The sequence below is a fragment of the Toxotes jaculatrix genome, chromosome 14 (genome assembly GCF_017976425.1).
Source record: "Toxotes jaculatrix isolate fToxJac2 chromosome 14, fToxJac2.pri, whole genome shotgun sequence".
Lineage (NCBI taxonomy): Eukaryota > Metazoa > Chordata > Actinopteri > Toxotidae > Toxotes > Toxotes jaculatrix.
Window position 1 is genome coordinate 10423939 of NC_054407.1, and position 16556 is coordinate 10440494.

Here is a 16556-nt window from a genome sequence, read left to right on the forward strand (position 1 = left end):
TCATTTGCACACAATCCAACTGAAGCTAGGACAGCAGGAGCAGAGTTTCCCCACATCTTTCCTCCTCTCCACCTTTAACTTTTCTCTCCCTCCTTTGTGTGTTTCTCCCTGTTCTGTTTTGATCTTTACTCTCTGATCCCTTCGGTGTCGTCCTTGTGTCAGTTTCACCCGCTTTGTCTTTCCCTCCCTGTCTTTGTACTTGTACACACACACACACACACACACACACACACACACACACACACACACACACACACACACACACATAGTAAGCTTTCCTAATCATCCATATAATTTGGTGACCTTGTCTGATGAGGCTGCCTTTCACATCTGGACATGTTGGTCTAATATACAGTATGTTGGTCTCCATAATAAACTGTTCATGTCCACATTCTTGAACAGTTTTGTTGCTCCTGAAAGGTTAATTTTCAATAATGTGCACTAACATACACAAAAGAGATTTTAACTTCTGATCTAAAAAGAGAACGTTTGCATGAACAGTAACCACATTTCCAGTTACCTCTTAAATGAGTAACAAACAAATTATTATTCCCCATTACCTTACTTTAATTACAGTTATTAACTGGGAACTATCATTTAAGTGGGTAGCGTACATATGTAAATGACACAGTGTTGTACTGCTGTTAACCTTGAGTGTTAACAGACATTAAACCTGCAGGAATAATGAATTCTCTGTGGGTTTGTCATAAGTACATTTTCCACTATATATATATATAATATTCTTTTCACCTCATCTTATGAAGGTTTGCCATTTAACCATTTACGCTCCTCTGTCAGACTGTTTGTTCTCTTCACTCCTGTCAGTATGTTTATTTTCTTTTTTGTTTTTATACACACTAACAAAATGCCACGGTGGATCAACATCAGCACTTTCTGTGCAGATGAAGGATGGTTTATCATGTTTGCAAAACTGCGTGTAAGCAGAAATATTAATTGAACGTTGTGCTTAGTAAATTATGCCAACAGATTTCCTCTAATATTGACATGTTTATGAGTGAAGTCCGCCTCCCTGCAGTTTGTAACAGTCAAGGATATCTGAGGGTCAGACAGGCCGGCTGTGCTCTCTCCTCTTTTCTATTTATCACCCTCTCTCCTCTTTGTGTCCATCCTCCCCTCTCATCTCACGACCTCTTCCCATCCTTCTCTACTTCATCTCTTCTGCTCTTTTTTCTCCTCTTCCTCACCTCAATCTCCCTCCTCCTCCTCCTCCTCCTCCTCCTCCCCCACTCCTCTTTATTTTTCTACCTCTCCTTCACATCTTTCCTCCCCCTGTTTCGCTTTTCACTCTGCTTCTCATCCCAGAGGAGACAGTGCACAGTGGATTTACAGTAATGCAGGATGGTAAAGAGAGAACAGGGCTTTAAAAAGAAACAGTGCTATGGCTTGTATTACCACCAACTCCTCTCTTCTAGCCAGCTCTGCCCACAGTGCCCATCTTTCTGTGTGACACTAATGTGGCCGGTAAGATGTGACTCATAGCACCAGATCTGCACAAACACTTTAAGCAACAAAGTTAGCTTTAGCCAAATATCTCAGGATGGAGTTTGCTCAGGGAGAACATCAGAAAAAAGAATTTTCACACCCTCCCCCCCTAAATCTGCGTGGGACGGACTTAGTACAACTATGTTTGTAGCTATTAGTCCTCCCACAGTGTGGCTGCATCCTTTTTTTAGTACAAAAGGGTTTTCTAACAAATCCTCTATGGATTGTAGCGACATTACTGCGATACCATACTGCACAACAGCTGCTTCAATGCGTCTTAAAGTGTGATTGTGCTAAAAACTGGCAGTGTTACACAATGTGCTGGGGAAGAAGACACAGGACACCACCGGAGGTACATTAGTTATGGATAACGCCGACTTCCCTTCCCTGTGAAGGACGTTGGTGTTTGGCAGAGTTCAGCGTCTTGTGTGTTTGAAAAAGGAGGACGCTGTGCTCAGAGAGTAAAGATACACCTCCTGCTAATCCTTCCTTTGTTGTGTTGTTTTTGGTTTGAGTGAGATTTGAAAATGTTCTATTCCTCTCTCTCTGTTGTGGCACAAAGAGAAACTTAAACTCACTTTCTCAATGCGGCTGTTTATCTTCAGAATTAAACTTACTGTCATTTGGAACGTTATTGAGCAGTTTTCACCACACTCCTGCCCTCTGTCAGTACATCGGATATCCAGGCTTCATGTTTAATACACTGCTCTGTGATGTTCTACGTGCAAAAATAGAGTCAAACTCTAAGGTGAACATACAGTAAAGGCCACTGACTGAGCTAGAGATAAGTCACTGGTCAGCATGCAGTGTAATACAGTGCTAAAGGTCAAGTCCTCTACCAGCTATTCATAAATCCATCTGTACGTCTGAACATAAAGTCCCTACCAAGTCCTTAATGACTACTAGCTTATTTCATACTAGTGATTTGTGGGTAAATCACGTTGTTGAACTCGCTACTCCTTTAGCCTAATGTTATTTAACATAATGTTTTGTAATTTAAAGTATGTTATTCTACATTTAATCTTCACTCTGAACAGGTCATATATTAGCAAGCTAACGTAGCTAATGTAACGCTGTATCAGAGCCTTTGATGCCAGCTTTTGCTCCTTGCTGTTTTTTAAACTGTTGGTGCCACAGACACATTTGATTGGTACCAGAAAGTTCAGTGGACTCAGCCCTTGACTGAGCTCAAAGCCTCTGTATATGCATAGCAAGGAAGTGGGAGTGAATTTTCTGTGTTTACTTCACACCATTTTTTTTTCTTCTTTTTTTCTGATCTGCCTTGATTTGTTTGTCGGTTTGATTTCCTGTATTCGTGACCTCGCATAGGTCTATGTGTTTTGTGTCTGTTTTTCTACCTGTCATCATCAAGACAAGACAAGTTTGTGGATTTCCTTTGTGTAAATGTTTGTTCTTGTTTCACGTTAACAGGAAAACACACTGCAGGGGGCCAATAGTGTGACACTAGATCAGGAGAGGAAAAGCTCAGCCTTGGTGAGAAATGTGCCAAAGGACGCATTACCGAGCTGTGGGGTAAATTTAAACTTGAACTGTCTGATCACACCATGTGTGTGTACACATGTGTATGAGCAGACATCGGGGTCGTACATTAGTCACAATTTTACTTCTGTTGTCGTGTGAAAGCCTCGTAATCACAGTTTTGTTCATTTTCATATTATATTGACTTTAATTAAAGGATTAAAGGATTACATGCTCCTCTAAATTCTTAAACCTCCCGGGCTTTGAAGCACTTCCAAAACCAGGCGGATAATGATAAAAACTGCATTGTCATCGAGCTAAACACACACCTGCTTTTCTGTCTCATGTTGACATTTTGGAGATAATTCAGTTTTCCCCCAACAGCGATGGTTTCTAATGTGCCAGCAAAGATCAAACACTCTGACCTTGGAGAGTATAAAGAGGCAAAAGGGATGAAAAGATGAGTGTGAAAGAGGGGCAGAGAAGAAAGCGAGTGGACGGGTTTCTTCTTTGCAGGTGGAAAAGCACTGCAGGAGGAAAGAGGAGAGAGGTGTATTGTTACAGATGAGATGGAGCTGTGGCAAAAGGAGGGAGGAAGAGTTGAGAGAGAGAAAGAGAGAGGATCATGTTTTCCTGAGCCGTCTGTTCTATATGTAACATGTATGTTAGTGCCATTAGAGACGTTACCCGAGCCAGTGTTTTCTCTAAAGTCGAACCAAGGTGGAGTTTTTTTTATTTTGTTTTTTATTTTGGCTAAGAAATCAGGATATATGGTGTTTGTTTATAGGTGCACACAAAACTGTGTTTACCAAACCAAAGAAATTGCAAGTTTCATTTATTTTTCTCTAGTGACAGTGGCCCTTAGCGAGACATGACATTTTGGTTCTGACTGACAGTGTCGGTACTGCAATCTCTGCGAATAGACTCTGACGATAGTTTGTTATATCATTTCAGTTCTGTCGGTCACATTGGTAACCATTGGTAACCAGGTTAACCAGCTGTGGGAGCCAACATTGCTGGCTGTTGAATGCATTGTATCAACTAGACCAACATTGCTGGTGGCTCTTAAATGTCAATCGATGCCATGGAAACCACTCACCCAGGAGCTTTAATCTTAGACTCTTAGATGTGTCCAGAAACAACTTAAACCTCTTTTTAAAAATGGTCGATAGCTGCCGTGTCATCATAGTTAAGGACTTCGACTTGAAGCATTTCTTCTTTTCCTCCTCTTTCCTCTCAGTTTCTAGTTCTTCCCTCTTAAACTCACTGATCATCTGTCAGGCTTTATTTAGCTCCCGACCCTCCTCTCAGGTCACTTTTTACATCCATCATAAAAGCGATGCTGCCGTTGCCATTTTCACCTTCTCCCCCATTATCATTGTCTACAGATAATAAATCCTGCTCTGCACTGTGCGCTGCATCTCATTACAGGCGTCATGTCACGTTGTGTGCCCCTATTACTTCTTGTTCCCATTGCACAAGACCCGGGGTCGCAATTCATATCCATATAAAATGTCTCATCAGGGAAGCCGTTCTCCACTAGCTGAGATCACTTCACACATGGTGTGAAGGTCTCACAGACCTGCCACTTTTGTACACATGGATCAGTTGCGGCAGATTGAGGAGAAAACAACTAGTTGCTCAAGAAGGTTGCTGGTTTGATTCCCAGTGCTGCCAACATTTGCCTGGACAAGGTCTCAGGACTAATAAAAAAAAAAAAAAAAAGAGAGAGAGAGAGAGAGATAGCACTTAACATGAGTTTTGTTCAGAATCTTATTTTTTTTTCTGCAGTAATGGGCCAGTTTCCCCACAGGGGTTGTTCAGGATTCATCTCACAGTTTAGCTAACAAATTTTAACTGAGCTCTGGGGAGGCTAACACTCTAAAAACAGACCTTATGTGACCTGAGAAAACTCAGTTTTAAGTGTTAACATTCTTTAAGATAGGATTTACACTCTAAGCTCATTTCTGACAACCAAAATCCCAAATAGAAATTCAGTTTTTGCCTGATAATGCTGATTTCAATGGAAAGAAAAGAGCGATTACACCCTGAAGACACAGTAACCTAAAATAATACATTGGCTCCTCTGTGTATTGTGGTAGCATCTTATTCTTCTTTAAAAAGGTAAACAAATGTAATGGAAAGTAATGTATCTGTGGTGAAGTACAGGCAGATCTCTTTACGCATAGCGATCATTTTCAGTCCTGTAGCATTTTGAAGCTTGATTCTTCTTAATGCACTGAATGTGTAATGATGCAGAGGTAAATGACCTACTGCTGAGTCTCCTCATTAGCTTCAGGAGACGCTTATAGGATAAAACATGATAGAAAATTAAGAATGAAACTTATTGTTAATGCACTGAGAAGTTTAATAGAAGTTATTAAACCCCACTAATTACTTGTATAATGCCATACAAGGCCATTATACAAATCTGGAGGGCAGCCGATGAATAATGTGGAGAGGATTCCAACTTCTAGAAAATAGCAGCTACTGGATCGCCTACAGCTAGAATAATATTATGAACAGACACCTGGGTAATACTTCCTCTTGGGCCCACACCTTTGATACATTATTCTGTAATTACCTATAACACACTGTAACATGTGTAATGTGTAATAGAAGATGGTGTAAGCTTTTCTAACTCATTGTAATGTCTTCTAACCACCCCCCAAGTATGATTCGAGTAATTTACAAGGTTAAAATGAACAAATATTTAAAATCCATCTCTACAGTTTGCAGAGGGTCACGAGTGAAAGAAGTAAATGCTGCTAAAATCAATGAGTTTTATATATCAACAATGAATCAAATGACTACTTGTGTGCGAACCCACCGACAATTTTCACTCGACAGCTCTTTGTGGTTGTTGCTATATGTAAGACATCTGTAAGATATCTTAATGTATAAGGATAAAGGCTTATAGAAGCTATTGTAATACATTAGGTTATCATTAGAAATCATTATGAAGGTATTAATAATGTATTATAGATATGGGCTCCATAGAAAGTATCCCTGATATTATGTGGCAGACAAAGATCCTTTACTTCACACTGAGGTAGAAAAGACTCCTGGAGATTTGAGTGTATTTTGATTTCTTCCTTTGTTTTCCAAGCAGCAAAAGCTAATTAAGACGATTTTGGCAGCAGAGACTTTGCAGCACAGCTAGTGAATTTTTACTATCTCCGTCTACATTTCAACTTGTATTATTTTAAGTTGTCCAAGTGTTTTTACCAGAGGGGAAGACAGAGAGAAAGACAGAGGCTCTCTCCTCTTAGCAACCACAGTGTCGTCTGCTGAAACTGTCTCCACATAACTGAGCACTAATAAGCCTATGTGCGTGCTCAGATTAATTGGATTTGGTACAAAATTGCTCCCCTTGACAGGTACATGCACACATCATGCGCACACATCATGTACACACACACACATCCACACACAGACCTTACGAAGATTCAAAATTTATTTTAACCTCAACTGACATTTTCATATCCAGTCTGTGGTTTCAGTTCACTCAAATAGCTGCTTTTCTCTGTTACTCGGCAGAGCAACATTTTTCTGCGGAGGAGCTAATGAGCCAAATGTATGTGAGGGAAAATCAGGCTTGTGTGTGTGTGTGTGTGTGTGTGTGAGTGTGAGTGTGAGTGTGTGTGTGAGTGTGAGCGTGTCTGTGGTTGCTTGGAAAAAAATAATATGTATGTGTGTCATCATACAGCTGAGATCTCATGGTCTTTCAACACCAGGTTGTGTTTTGGCTGACTTTTGTGCAAGTTTAGCTTTGATTTCACATCCAATTAAGATTTCAAGCATAGAAATACTTTCGGCCGGAGCAGGGTTTTCCTCATACTCTGTTTTTTTTTTGTAACAGAAAGAGGTCGTCAGCCAATCAGAAACTGGTGTCACAAACACTTTGTGCTACTCTTCGGCTAGGGAGGCAGTAAAGCCAGCTTAGCATCACTGTTTATTTCTGTTAGCTCTATATTTACACCGTAACTATTAAAGTCCAACAATAATCTGAACCACTGTGAGCCGCTCTTCATTAGTCATCTTGTATGTGCTGAATTACATCAGGGCTTTATTTTGGAAGTCATTTAACAAGTACGTACCACTGTATTGCAGAGGTACAGAAAATATACAGCTTCCCAGTGTTAAGTTTTACTGCAACTCTAAAGGAAAATGACAAATTACTTTCTCTACCAAGCACAATATCGCAAAAATGGCAGCAGCATGTTCCTGCCGTTCAGATCGAAGGATCTTTTTTCTGTTGAGTTTAAGGTCGCTGTAAATCAAATACCTTCTGATATCAGATTGTTGGTTGTTGATTTTCTGACATTGTGTAGACAATATGAACGGTCAGCTTGTCAAAAAGTGTCCTGCAGATTACAATGAAGATAATCAATAATTGCAGCCTTGTGATACATGCATCGTCTCGTGTGAATCACTTATTTGCAGCTGATTGCATCTGATGTCGATGCCACTCAGCCACCATACAACAGCATTCATGTACAGTTTATCATATTAATGTGATGAGAGCAGCTCTCGTAATGGCAGCGTAATAGAGAGTCAAAGAGAAGTCAAACTAAAAACCAACACCGCTGTCGTGTCATCGTGACTGTGCATGAGCGAAGAGCCGTTTCTGTGGTGACTGTGGATGAGCATCAATATGACAGTCACACTGCAAGGACACACACACACAGATGAAGTGGATGTATAAGGAGTGTGTGTGTGTATAGAGGCAGGCTGTGCTCTGTCCTGTGGGTTTAACCTTGAACACACACACACAAACACGCACACACACACACAGCGGTGCAGCCACAGAGGCAGGTAGCAGAGGACGTTCAGAATTACAACAGGTGATGACAGCATGTGTTGTTTTTCCTAAACAAGAACAGCGGGGAGGTGCAGAATGATAGACTAGCTGTGCTTTAATGTCACTCAGGATCCTCCCAAAGCACTTCACACCTCAAAATCATGATCCGTGCCACTAATTACAGCCTGTTTCAAGATAAAGACATTATCTCACAGGGTATCTCCACTGACAGAGTCCTTTTCTGCTACTATACATTTATACATTTAGATTTCTGTTTTCTTCCGGTTTCTTCTTCTTCCCGTTACAATCTGCATGTCTGCTCCTGTTTCGCTTTTTCTTTTTCATCCCCCTTCTTTAATTTTCTTTTTCTCTCTGTCGCCCCCCCTCCCTTTCCATCTGAATGACTTCCATTGTTGCTGTTCTGCTCAGCTTCTCCATTTCCCTGCATTTTCCTCAACTGGTGGTCAGGTGCCATTGTGTTGTTGTGGGGGGTCATTTAGTCCAAAGGATGTTGTTTATACAGTGCAGTGCAGTGCAGTGAGCCATGTGTGCATACAGTGTGATGTGCGCCTGACTGTGTGAGAGTTTCCTCAAGTAGATTCTTTAAGAGGGAGGTTGGTGGGTTGTTGGATCATAGAGTTCATTTTTGGTAATGTCTCTCTCTCTCTCTCTCTCTCTCTCTCTCTCTCTCTCTCTCTCTCTCCCTCTCCCTCTCCCTCTCTCTCTCTCTCTCTCTCTCTCCCTCTCCCTCTCTCTCTCTCTCCCTCTCTCTCTCTCTCTCTCTCACTCTCTCTCACTCTCTCTCTCTCCCTCCCTCCCTCCCTCCCTCCTGTGCTTTGTAATTAGGCCAATCAGACACAGTCATTACTATTAATTGAAACTGATGATACTACAAAATCCAAGTGGAGGAAGCTATGAGGCCAGGTCGCTAACATTCAATAAAGGGAGAAGGACAGAGAGTAGATCACTAGATAACTGCCTTGTGTGTTCTCTATTGTGTATGTTTACTTAAAGGGTGTGATGGTAGAAATCTGAATAAGCATGAACAAATAAAACCATTAAACGTCACAAGATCCTGACGCCCTTTTTTTGAATCACTCATATCCTCCTTCTGTCTTCACTACTGCTTTTTTGAGATATAGACAAACAAAGGCTTATTATTATCCAACTATGTTGCCAGATGAAGCATTGACGGTAATATAAATGACCTGAGGAAGAACTGAGCCAATGAAATCAGTGATTGTCATGGTCACAGTTACAGTTATCGGTTACTGACGTCACTACACTCAGTGTTTGACTATTAAAAACAACCGTTTTTAGTGCATAAACATTTCCTCTTCAGGACCAGGAACATTACAGTCATCCACAGGTTACTGAAGTACAGGTATTGATAACTGAGAGTTAAAAAAGGTCAAAACACTGAAGTAGAAATGCATGAAACCTTCTGCTGAAACTGACATATAAGGATCAGTACAACTGTATGTCTATAGAGGAGTCACCACTGTTTATGTTGTTGAACTACAAAACACTTCCACAGTGGTATTCCCCCACAAGCTATCTTAAGACATTTACAGACACGTTTACCAGACAACAGCAGAAGTTTCATTACAGAATACACGGTAAATAATCTGTTGGCGGCAACATCTCTCGTTTTAAATGGAAAAAGAAACAAGCAACAGTCGAAAAATTTGAGTTTAGTAGATAAAAGTTACCACAAGATTGGCAGTTGGATGTGCTCAGTAACATCAACTGGGACAATCGTATCACTATAGCCGAAGAGACAACAACACATTTCAGACAGGTTCCTTTTAGAGCACCTTAGACCTTCCTCCTCCTCTCTGTGTCTCGCAGCTCAAACCGCAGTCTCCAGTATCCGTTACCTCCTTAACCCTCGTGTGAGAATGAAGGTCAGTGAGGAGGCTGACCACAAAACTCACAGTAAAGCAGAGAAAACACTGTGCTTCCACACAAAAAGCTCCCAAAGTCTTGAGCAAATTCTGGCTTTTCAATCCAATAGTTTGATTAAAATAAGCTTTGTAGCAGAGTAGAAGGTCAGAGGGACAGATGGGTTTCTTTTTTCAGTGAGTTCAAAGTAAACTCTCTATATAAGCTATTACAAATAGGTGATCGGTGGCATGTGTGTGTGTGAAGCAATGGTTTTAATATTTAAAGGTGTGCATCACTGCCCCTCTACTTCTGGCTCCCATTCGTTCATGCATAACAAGTATAAAGATGTATTATGCATGTATGAGGTCCAAGTATAAACACAAAGATGCAGGTAAATCCATTCGTAACATACCACACGCAAAAACGGTCTCACTTTTAAATAATACACTAGTGATTTTCTGAAGTGTTTTCCTCACAGACGTCCTCTACTCCTCCTCTGACTTTTTAAAAATCTTTCTCTCCTTCCTTCTTTTCCAGCTGAGCCCCTTCCTCTGATGGACCTTTGTAGGCGTGCGGCTCGCCTGGCATTGGGTCGCGAGCGGCTTCAGGAGATCGAGAGCCTCCCTCTGCCCCAGTCCCTCAAAAATTACCTCCAATACCAGTGACTGACACCAGCAGAGGCAACTGGGAGTACAAGGACACAAACCAGACCACCGGAAAGTCTAACGATGGAAGAATGAAAGAAAGAAATTAAAAGATGCAAAGAGGGGGTGACGGGTGGAGGAATGTCCACACTGAGAGCGTCAGAGCTCAACAAAAGATGGATTTATACCAAGATGCGTGAAAGGATGGTGGATGAACTGAAAGTGGAGGTCCAGGCTTTCACACAAAGGAAAGAACGCCACCAGCTTCTTTTGGATTTCAAGCTGCTCTTTCATTCATTTTGGACTTGAAATAAATTATTGATGATGGTATCCCATCAGTGTCTCTCACTCATCCAGAAAGAAAAGCCCATCCTCTGATGGCACGGTGTGGTTAAGTGGTGAACGAGACTGTGGTAAGATGACCACCGCCACCTAGTGATGAGAATAAAGACTGCACAGAGAAAGCACACTAATCCTATCCCTGGAGGCCTTTCTGACATACCGTCAGTGACCATATCATTGAGTTGGATACCATTGTGTGTATTCATGGTCTCCACTGGCACAGGCGACAGGCTGCAGAGTCCAGACGTCCAAAAGGATTTTAGCACTAATGTCATTTTTATGTGACGACTCGGGGCCCGACCAAAAGCTCCTACTGCATGCAGAGCAGACGGAAACGTGGCTGCAGCATTTATGCAAAGTTTAGTACAAGAGACTGAACTTATCTCCTGGCTTTATGCAGACATTTGGTGATAGTTAAGCCCTTTTCAGACATGCAATAAGAAATTAATTTAAAAACAGGCAGAAAGTTAATGTACCTGGCAGCACCTGGTGCTCGAGTGTCTCAGTGATGGATTTTTAAATTAATTTAGCCGTTAAAGTCTTAATGATTGTCAGTGTGATATAGACATTAGATGAATCTCAACAAAAGCTGGAAAAAAAATGGCTTCAGATTTTAAAGTATTTCTTACAACATCAACCATTCTGATTGGTAGATGTAGGTAAACGTTGTCACTTTTTGTTGCTGCAGCCTTTACGTTAATGTGACAATATTCATTCAAGACTTGCACTGTACGGGAAGTGTTTTTAACCAAGGAGCTGCGTGTCTGAAAGGGGCTTTATCACAGAAACAAATGGGACAAAACCGCTCGATGTTTAAATAAGTGTTGAGTTGCACTGAGAAACATTCCTCACAGGGACACTGAATCATGTATTATGATGTCAGTCATGACCAAAGTATTTCATACGAAGCCACGGAGTGCACGAACGTGTCTGCAGGAGCTGTCGGTCGTGGCCTTGCGCAGTGTAACTAGTGCTAACATGCTGTTGGCAGTAAGAGGAGCCTCACCTGCTGTTCTTTGTAGCACCCTGCTGTAGCTCACTGGTACCAGACAGTATCTGTCTGCTCTCCGCACAACTGTCTTAATGACCACAAACAAACCAACAAACAAACAAACAGGACCAGAGCAGATCTAGACTATTATAAAGGCTTGAACAGGTCATAGGGACATTACTGCCACTGCAGTGGCATAGCAGCTGTGTTTTTGGCTCAGATTAGGATGCAGATGACCGATGCACAACCACACACAAACACACAGGTTTTCTTTCCTAAAAAAGGCTTGAGTCACTTTTTTTTTTAACTTCTGAGTTTGTATCTTACATTATTATTATTATTTTTATGATTATTATTATTAATATTATTATTAATGTTATTGTGAGCATGGAGCCTGATTCTGATGATGGTAGGATGAGGATGGTGATGATGATGAGGATGATGTTTACTTATCACAAGCTAGTTTTATGTTTGTCTTTTTTTAACCGATCAGTGATGGTTACACATTCAGGAAAATGTTGCATACAAAGATTTTGTTGATGAAGGGAGAAAGAAATCAAAACTAGTTTATTCAATGCTGCTTATTATTATTATTATTATTATTATTATTATTATTGTTTGTGATGGTGGTGGTCTGACCTTTGTTTCCATCAGTTAGGATGAGGAGAAAAGGACCATTTCAGAAAAGTCGTAGAATGTTTGGACAGGCAGTTGAGATGTCAACAGAAATGAAATGTGAATAAAAGCCAAGTGAATTTGAAAAATGTCTGTAAAATATTCTTTGTGTTTCTTTCCCTTCTCCCCTTCCCAGGCTAATTTTGTGTCCAAAAACATAACAGCTGATGATTTTTAGGAATGCTTACTAAAATATACATGTTAATGTCATCCAAAATACATCTGACACTAGGGGGAAAAAAAAGAAACAGGCAGAGCTGCAGTAAGATGCAAAAGAGCCTGATGGTTCAACTGGGCCTGACACACATTCAGCATCTTTAATTGTGTCTGAGGGAGCATTTAATCTACCAAGGGAGGACTTGGCAAGGAAAATTGGGCCGTAAACTATTTGGCTGTGAGTTCTTCTCAATTGTCAAGTGTGCAGTTTCCACTTCAGAAGGTAAACAGCTAATGCACAGCTCATCAGCTCCTGCAGCTGTAAATACAGCTCACACTCTCACACTCAACCACAGAGATATCGATGCGCTCAGAGTCTAAAAGTAAGCGCCGCAAGGCACCGCAGAGCGAGAAGGCAGACATTTAGCTGGTGTGGTTACAGGCTTCATATTTCTGCTGCACAATGTGGGATCAGCCTCTCACTAAAGCGTCATCAGGTCTGGCTCACCATATCTAAAACACACAGGAGACTGATGGTTGGGAAATCAATAGCAGACAGATGGTGTAATGATGCTCCTGCATCACGATCCTGACACTGTAGATCAAACACTCACGACTGAACAGGACCAGAAACACAGTCTGATCACAAACAGCTTTGTTTATTTTCCTAGTCACACAAGGGCACGGACACTCGAGAGGAAAGTGTGTCCCAGGACACAGGAGTTATACTTTGATAAGGCTGCACGAGAGAGGACCATGTGATTTATAGCAGAGTTTTAAGTGCGACGACAGATGGCAATAAACCAAGTGCAGCTTAATGACGGTGTCGTCTAAAGGTGAAGTCAGACGAGATTTGGCCAGATGACATTTTCTCTAAACAACATGGCCAGGACGGATGGCTGGCTGGCTAAAAAGAGCAGACCACAAAGGTGTAAATTATACAGCAGTGGTTGGCAAATAGCTGTGGGCCAAATCTGGTGCTCAATGCAAAAACATTGGACCCCCTCTACAACAAATGCTGAAGGTTTCCCCTTCCCCCACATCTAATAATCAATGATTTAGAGTTCTAAAAAATAATACCACTTTTATAAATTTGCTTAATTTGTAAAAGACATAAAATACAGAAAAAACAGCAGCAACAAAACACTGACCAGGCACAGGGCTACATCTCCACGGCACCTGCAAAACTATTTTGAACAATCCTGAAAAAAAAAAAAAAAAAAAAACCAACAACAAACTGTCCCCCAGTTGAACCTAATGGCTGAACCATGTTATACAGCTTCTTATCAAACACTTCACTGTCCTTACACTCACTGCTGCAGTGCCTGTCCTTCTCTGCTGCTTGATTTTTTTTATGCAGTTATAAAACAAGAAAATAAACAAACCATATTTCCTGGATGAGATTTCAGTCCAACCCTCTAAAACTGGCTGAACATCAGAAAATCCATCCCCTTTCTTTAGAGAAATGATAAAGAAGTAATCCTGTGTGACTGGACCATAAAGCTACATTTAGACATTTCATCACGGTGGTTCACAGGAGAAAAAGGCCCCTTCACATGTCTGCCACTGTCACATGTTTCTGTTTAATCTGTTCAGTGCCTTTCCAAAGCAGGCCTACACTCAACACTTAATGTTTATATCAACATCTGAGTTTCAAATAAATAAGTACTGAAGCACATCACTGAAGTCAAATATAATCCAAACTTTTTTTTTTTATAGATGATATTCATCTGAAAAATGATCACAACCAGAAAGAGAACTGTCAAGTCCATCTCTCCACTCTCACCAAAAGCCAAATCGATCAGAAATGATCATTTAAATAAATAAAGGAACAGTCTCAGACACGTATGAACTCACAAAATCTACAAAATACTTCAAAACACCATAAAAATGTCTGAACATAACACTTACAGAAAACACGCCATGTACTGTCTGTACACACACACACAGATGCTGCTGCTCCTTTCATTTCATTCCAAACATTTAACCCCGGTGTTGGTAAAAGGCAGCAAAGCTGCACTTAGTTTCTATTCTGGGACTTTGACAGGAAGCTGAGGTGTGAAAAGGGTCCACAGCACAACACATTTCTCTCCTGGGGTGAGCGGTTTGCCTTCAGACTGGGAATAAAGACAAGCGAAAAACATGAACGTTTTCCAGGTCTTCCTGACGAACAAATGATTTCGAGAACAGGCAGAATAAACAGCAGCGATGATGGTCTTCAGTATTTTTGCCTCTCTGTCATCAGTGTTGACACAAAAAGTGACTCACTGAACTAATGTGCTGAGTGAAACAAACATTAGGAGTTGCCAACGCGCTTTGTGTAAGCCAATGCGCTCGTCAGATAAAACTGTTATGACTGTGACCATCTGGGACTGCATGGGCTGTTCTGGCTCGAGCTGCTGTCACATCTTCAGTACTTTGAGAGAACCAGTAGAAACGTGGAACAAATAACAACACTGAGGGAAAAGGAAACTCCCACTTTGCCTTAAAATCCTGACAAAATGTCACGCTGTTGGGGAGGTGATGACAGAAAATGAGGCCCACAATTCTTATTTCAAGAATTAGTCATTTGTAGCCTACACACACTGAAACGTCTCAACTCCTACAATTAATCAACATAGCTCCCTGAAACACAGTTGTGAGGAGGCGTGTGGCTGGTTTCCACACAAAAAGAGAAACAAGAGAAACTAAAAAGAGATGACAAGGAAACAACAACAGGCCCTTCACGAGCCCTGATGGTGAGGTTCATGCCACTGTTAATGGTCCAGTGTGTCACACAAGAGAAGGTTTCTGTGCGTATGATTTTCTTTTATGTGTGCACATTTCATTTCAGTATAGTATACGCCATAAATAGCATTTAAAATACTGCATGTCCTCAGATCAGGAGCCAAAAAACACACAAGTTTGTTATAAACAAGGCTGAAGCTATGAAATGTTTTAATCAATTTCACTTTTTTTCCTGATTAATCAATTAATGAGCAAATCTAAAATATATCACAGAATAGTTTGTTATGACTGACAGTCTAAAGATAGTGAAGGTACGATCATCCACAGAGAGAAGCAGTAAATCCTCAGATTTCAGAAATAAAACCTCTTTAAATAAAGCTACATCACAGATTGTATTTTTTTTTAGCAGTCAGAAATATAAAAATATTAACTTCACTGTGACATACGACAAAGAAAAGCTGCAAATCCTCATAACTGAGGAGAAGCTGGAACCAAAGGAGAAAGTTTGACATTTTTACGTGAAAAAGCAACAATGAATCACTAATCGAATTAGTTGCAGATTCATTTTCTATCGATCAAATCATTGATTCATTTACTAATTATTGCAGTCAAAATAAACATGAGCCATAGCGAGTTCCTCGTGGACTGATAGCAAGACTGAGGTCATGTCTTTAAAGCCAGAAACCGGGCAGAAATCCTCCCATACAACAAGCAAACACATGCACAAGACCAGTCCAGCTAAAGGCCCCGATCCTCAACAAGTCCACAAAATCAAATCAGCAACATGAATCCACACGCTGACAGCCAGCAAACACCATCACAAGTCTTTGTTTACAAGCAGATCCACAGGACAAACAAAACCAGCAGCGGGCCTCAGGCCTTATTGTGCACAAAAACACAAAACTTAACAGCCAGAACATCAACTCACAATATGCGTGTTTGCAAAACCAGCGGTTACTTAACTCGGTGCAGCGAAGGTTGGGTGGGTCCTCTGTCTCTCGGCGGAGGATAAATCCCTTTCAGAGACGATCCAAATCCAGGAAAACTCATCTGCCACCGTGAAGTGACACAAACGTGGTTATTTCCTGTACAAATCCTTCTTGGAGCGACAGGATCAAGCGGTCAAAGGGACTTAACAGACCTCTTTCCAGCAGGAATGTTTTCAGGTGAACAGAGGGTCAGGTGGGTTTAAATATCCCGCCCAATCTAATAGGGTGCGTTTGATTTATGTTTCGGTCAGTAGAGGATGGCGTGGCTCCATTTTTTTAAGTCAACTATTTGATTTCTTCTTCTATGTAACCTGACTTCATGTGTTCTAAGTCTTAAAAGCTGTGTGTTTTCATGTGAA

At 41.0% G+C, this 16556-nt stretch overlaps 1 protein-coding gene across 3 annotated transcripts in view; it reads left to right on the forward strand.

Moving 5' to 3' along the window:
* LOC121193664 (SPRY domain-containing SOCS box protein 4-like) overlaps window positions 1–12414 on the forward strand; it is a 68697-nt gene extending 56283 nt beyond the window's left edge. For all 3 annotated transcript variants that reach the window (XM_041056079.1, XM_041056078.1, XM_041056080.1), the window contains exon 3: window positions 10211–12414. In XM_041056079.1, the coding sequence (XP_040912013.1) occupies window positions 10211–10338 (128 nt within the window). In that variant the 3' untranslated portion in view covers window positions 10339–12414. The remainder of the gene's footprint in view (window positions 1–10210) is intronic.
* Window positions 12415–16556: the final 4142 nt, after the last annotated feature.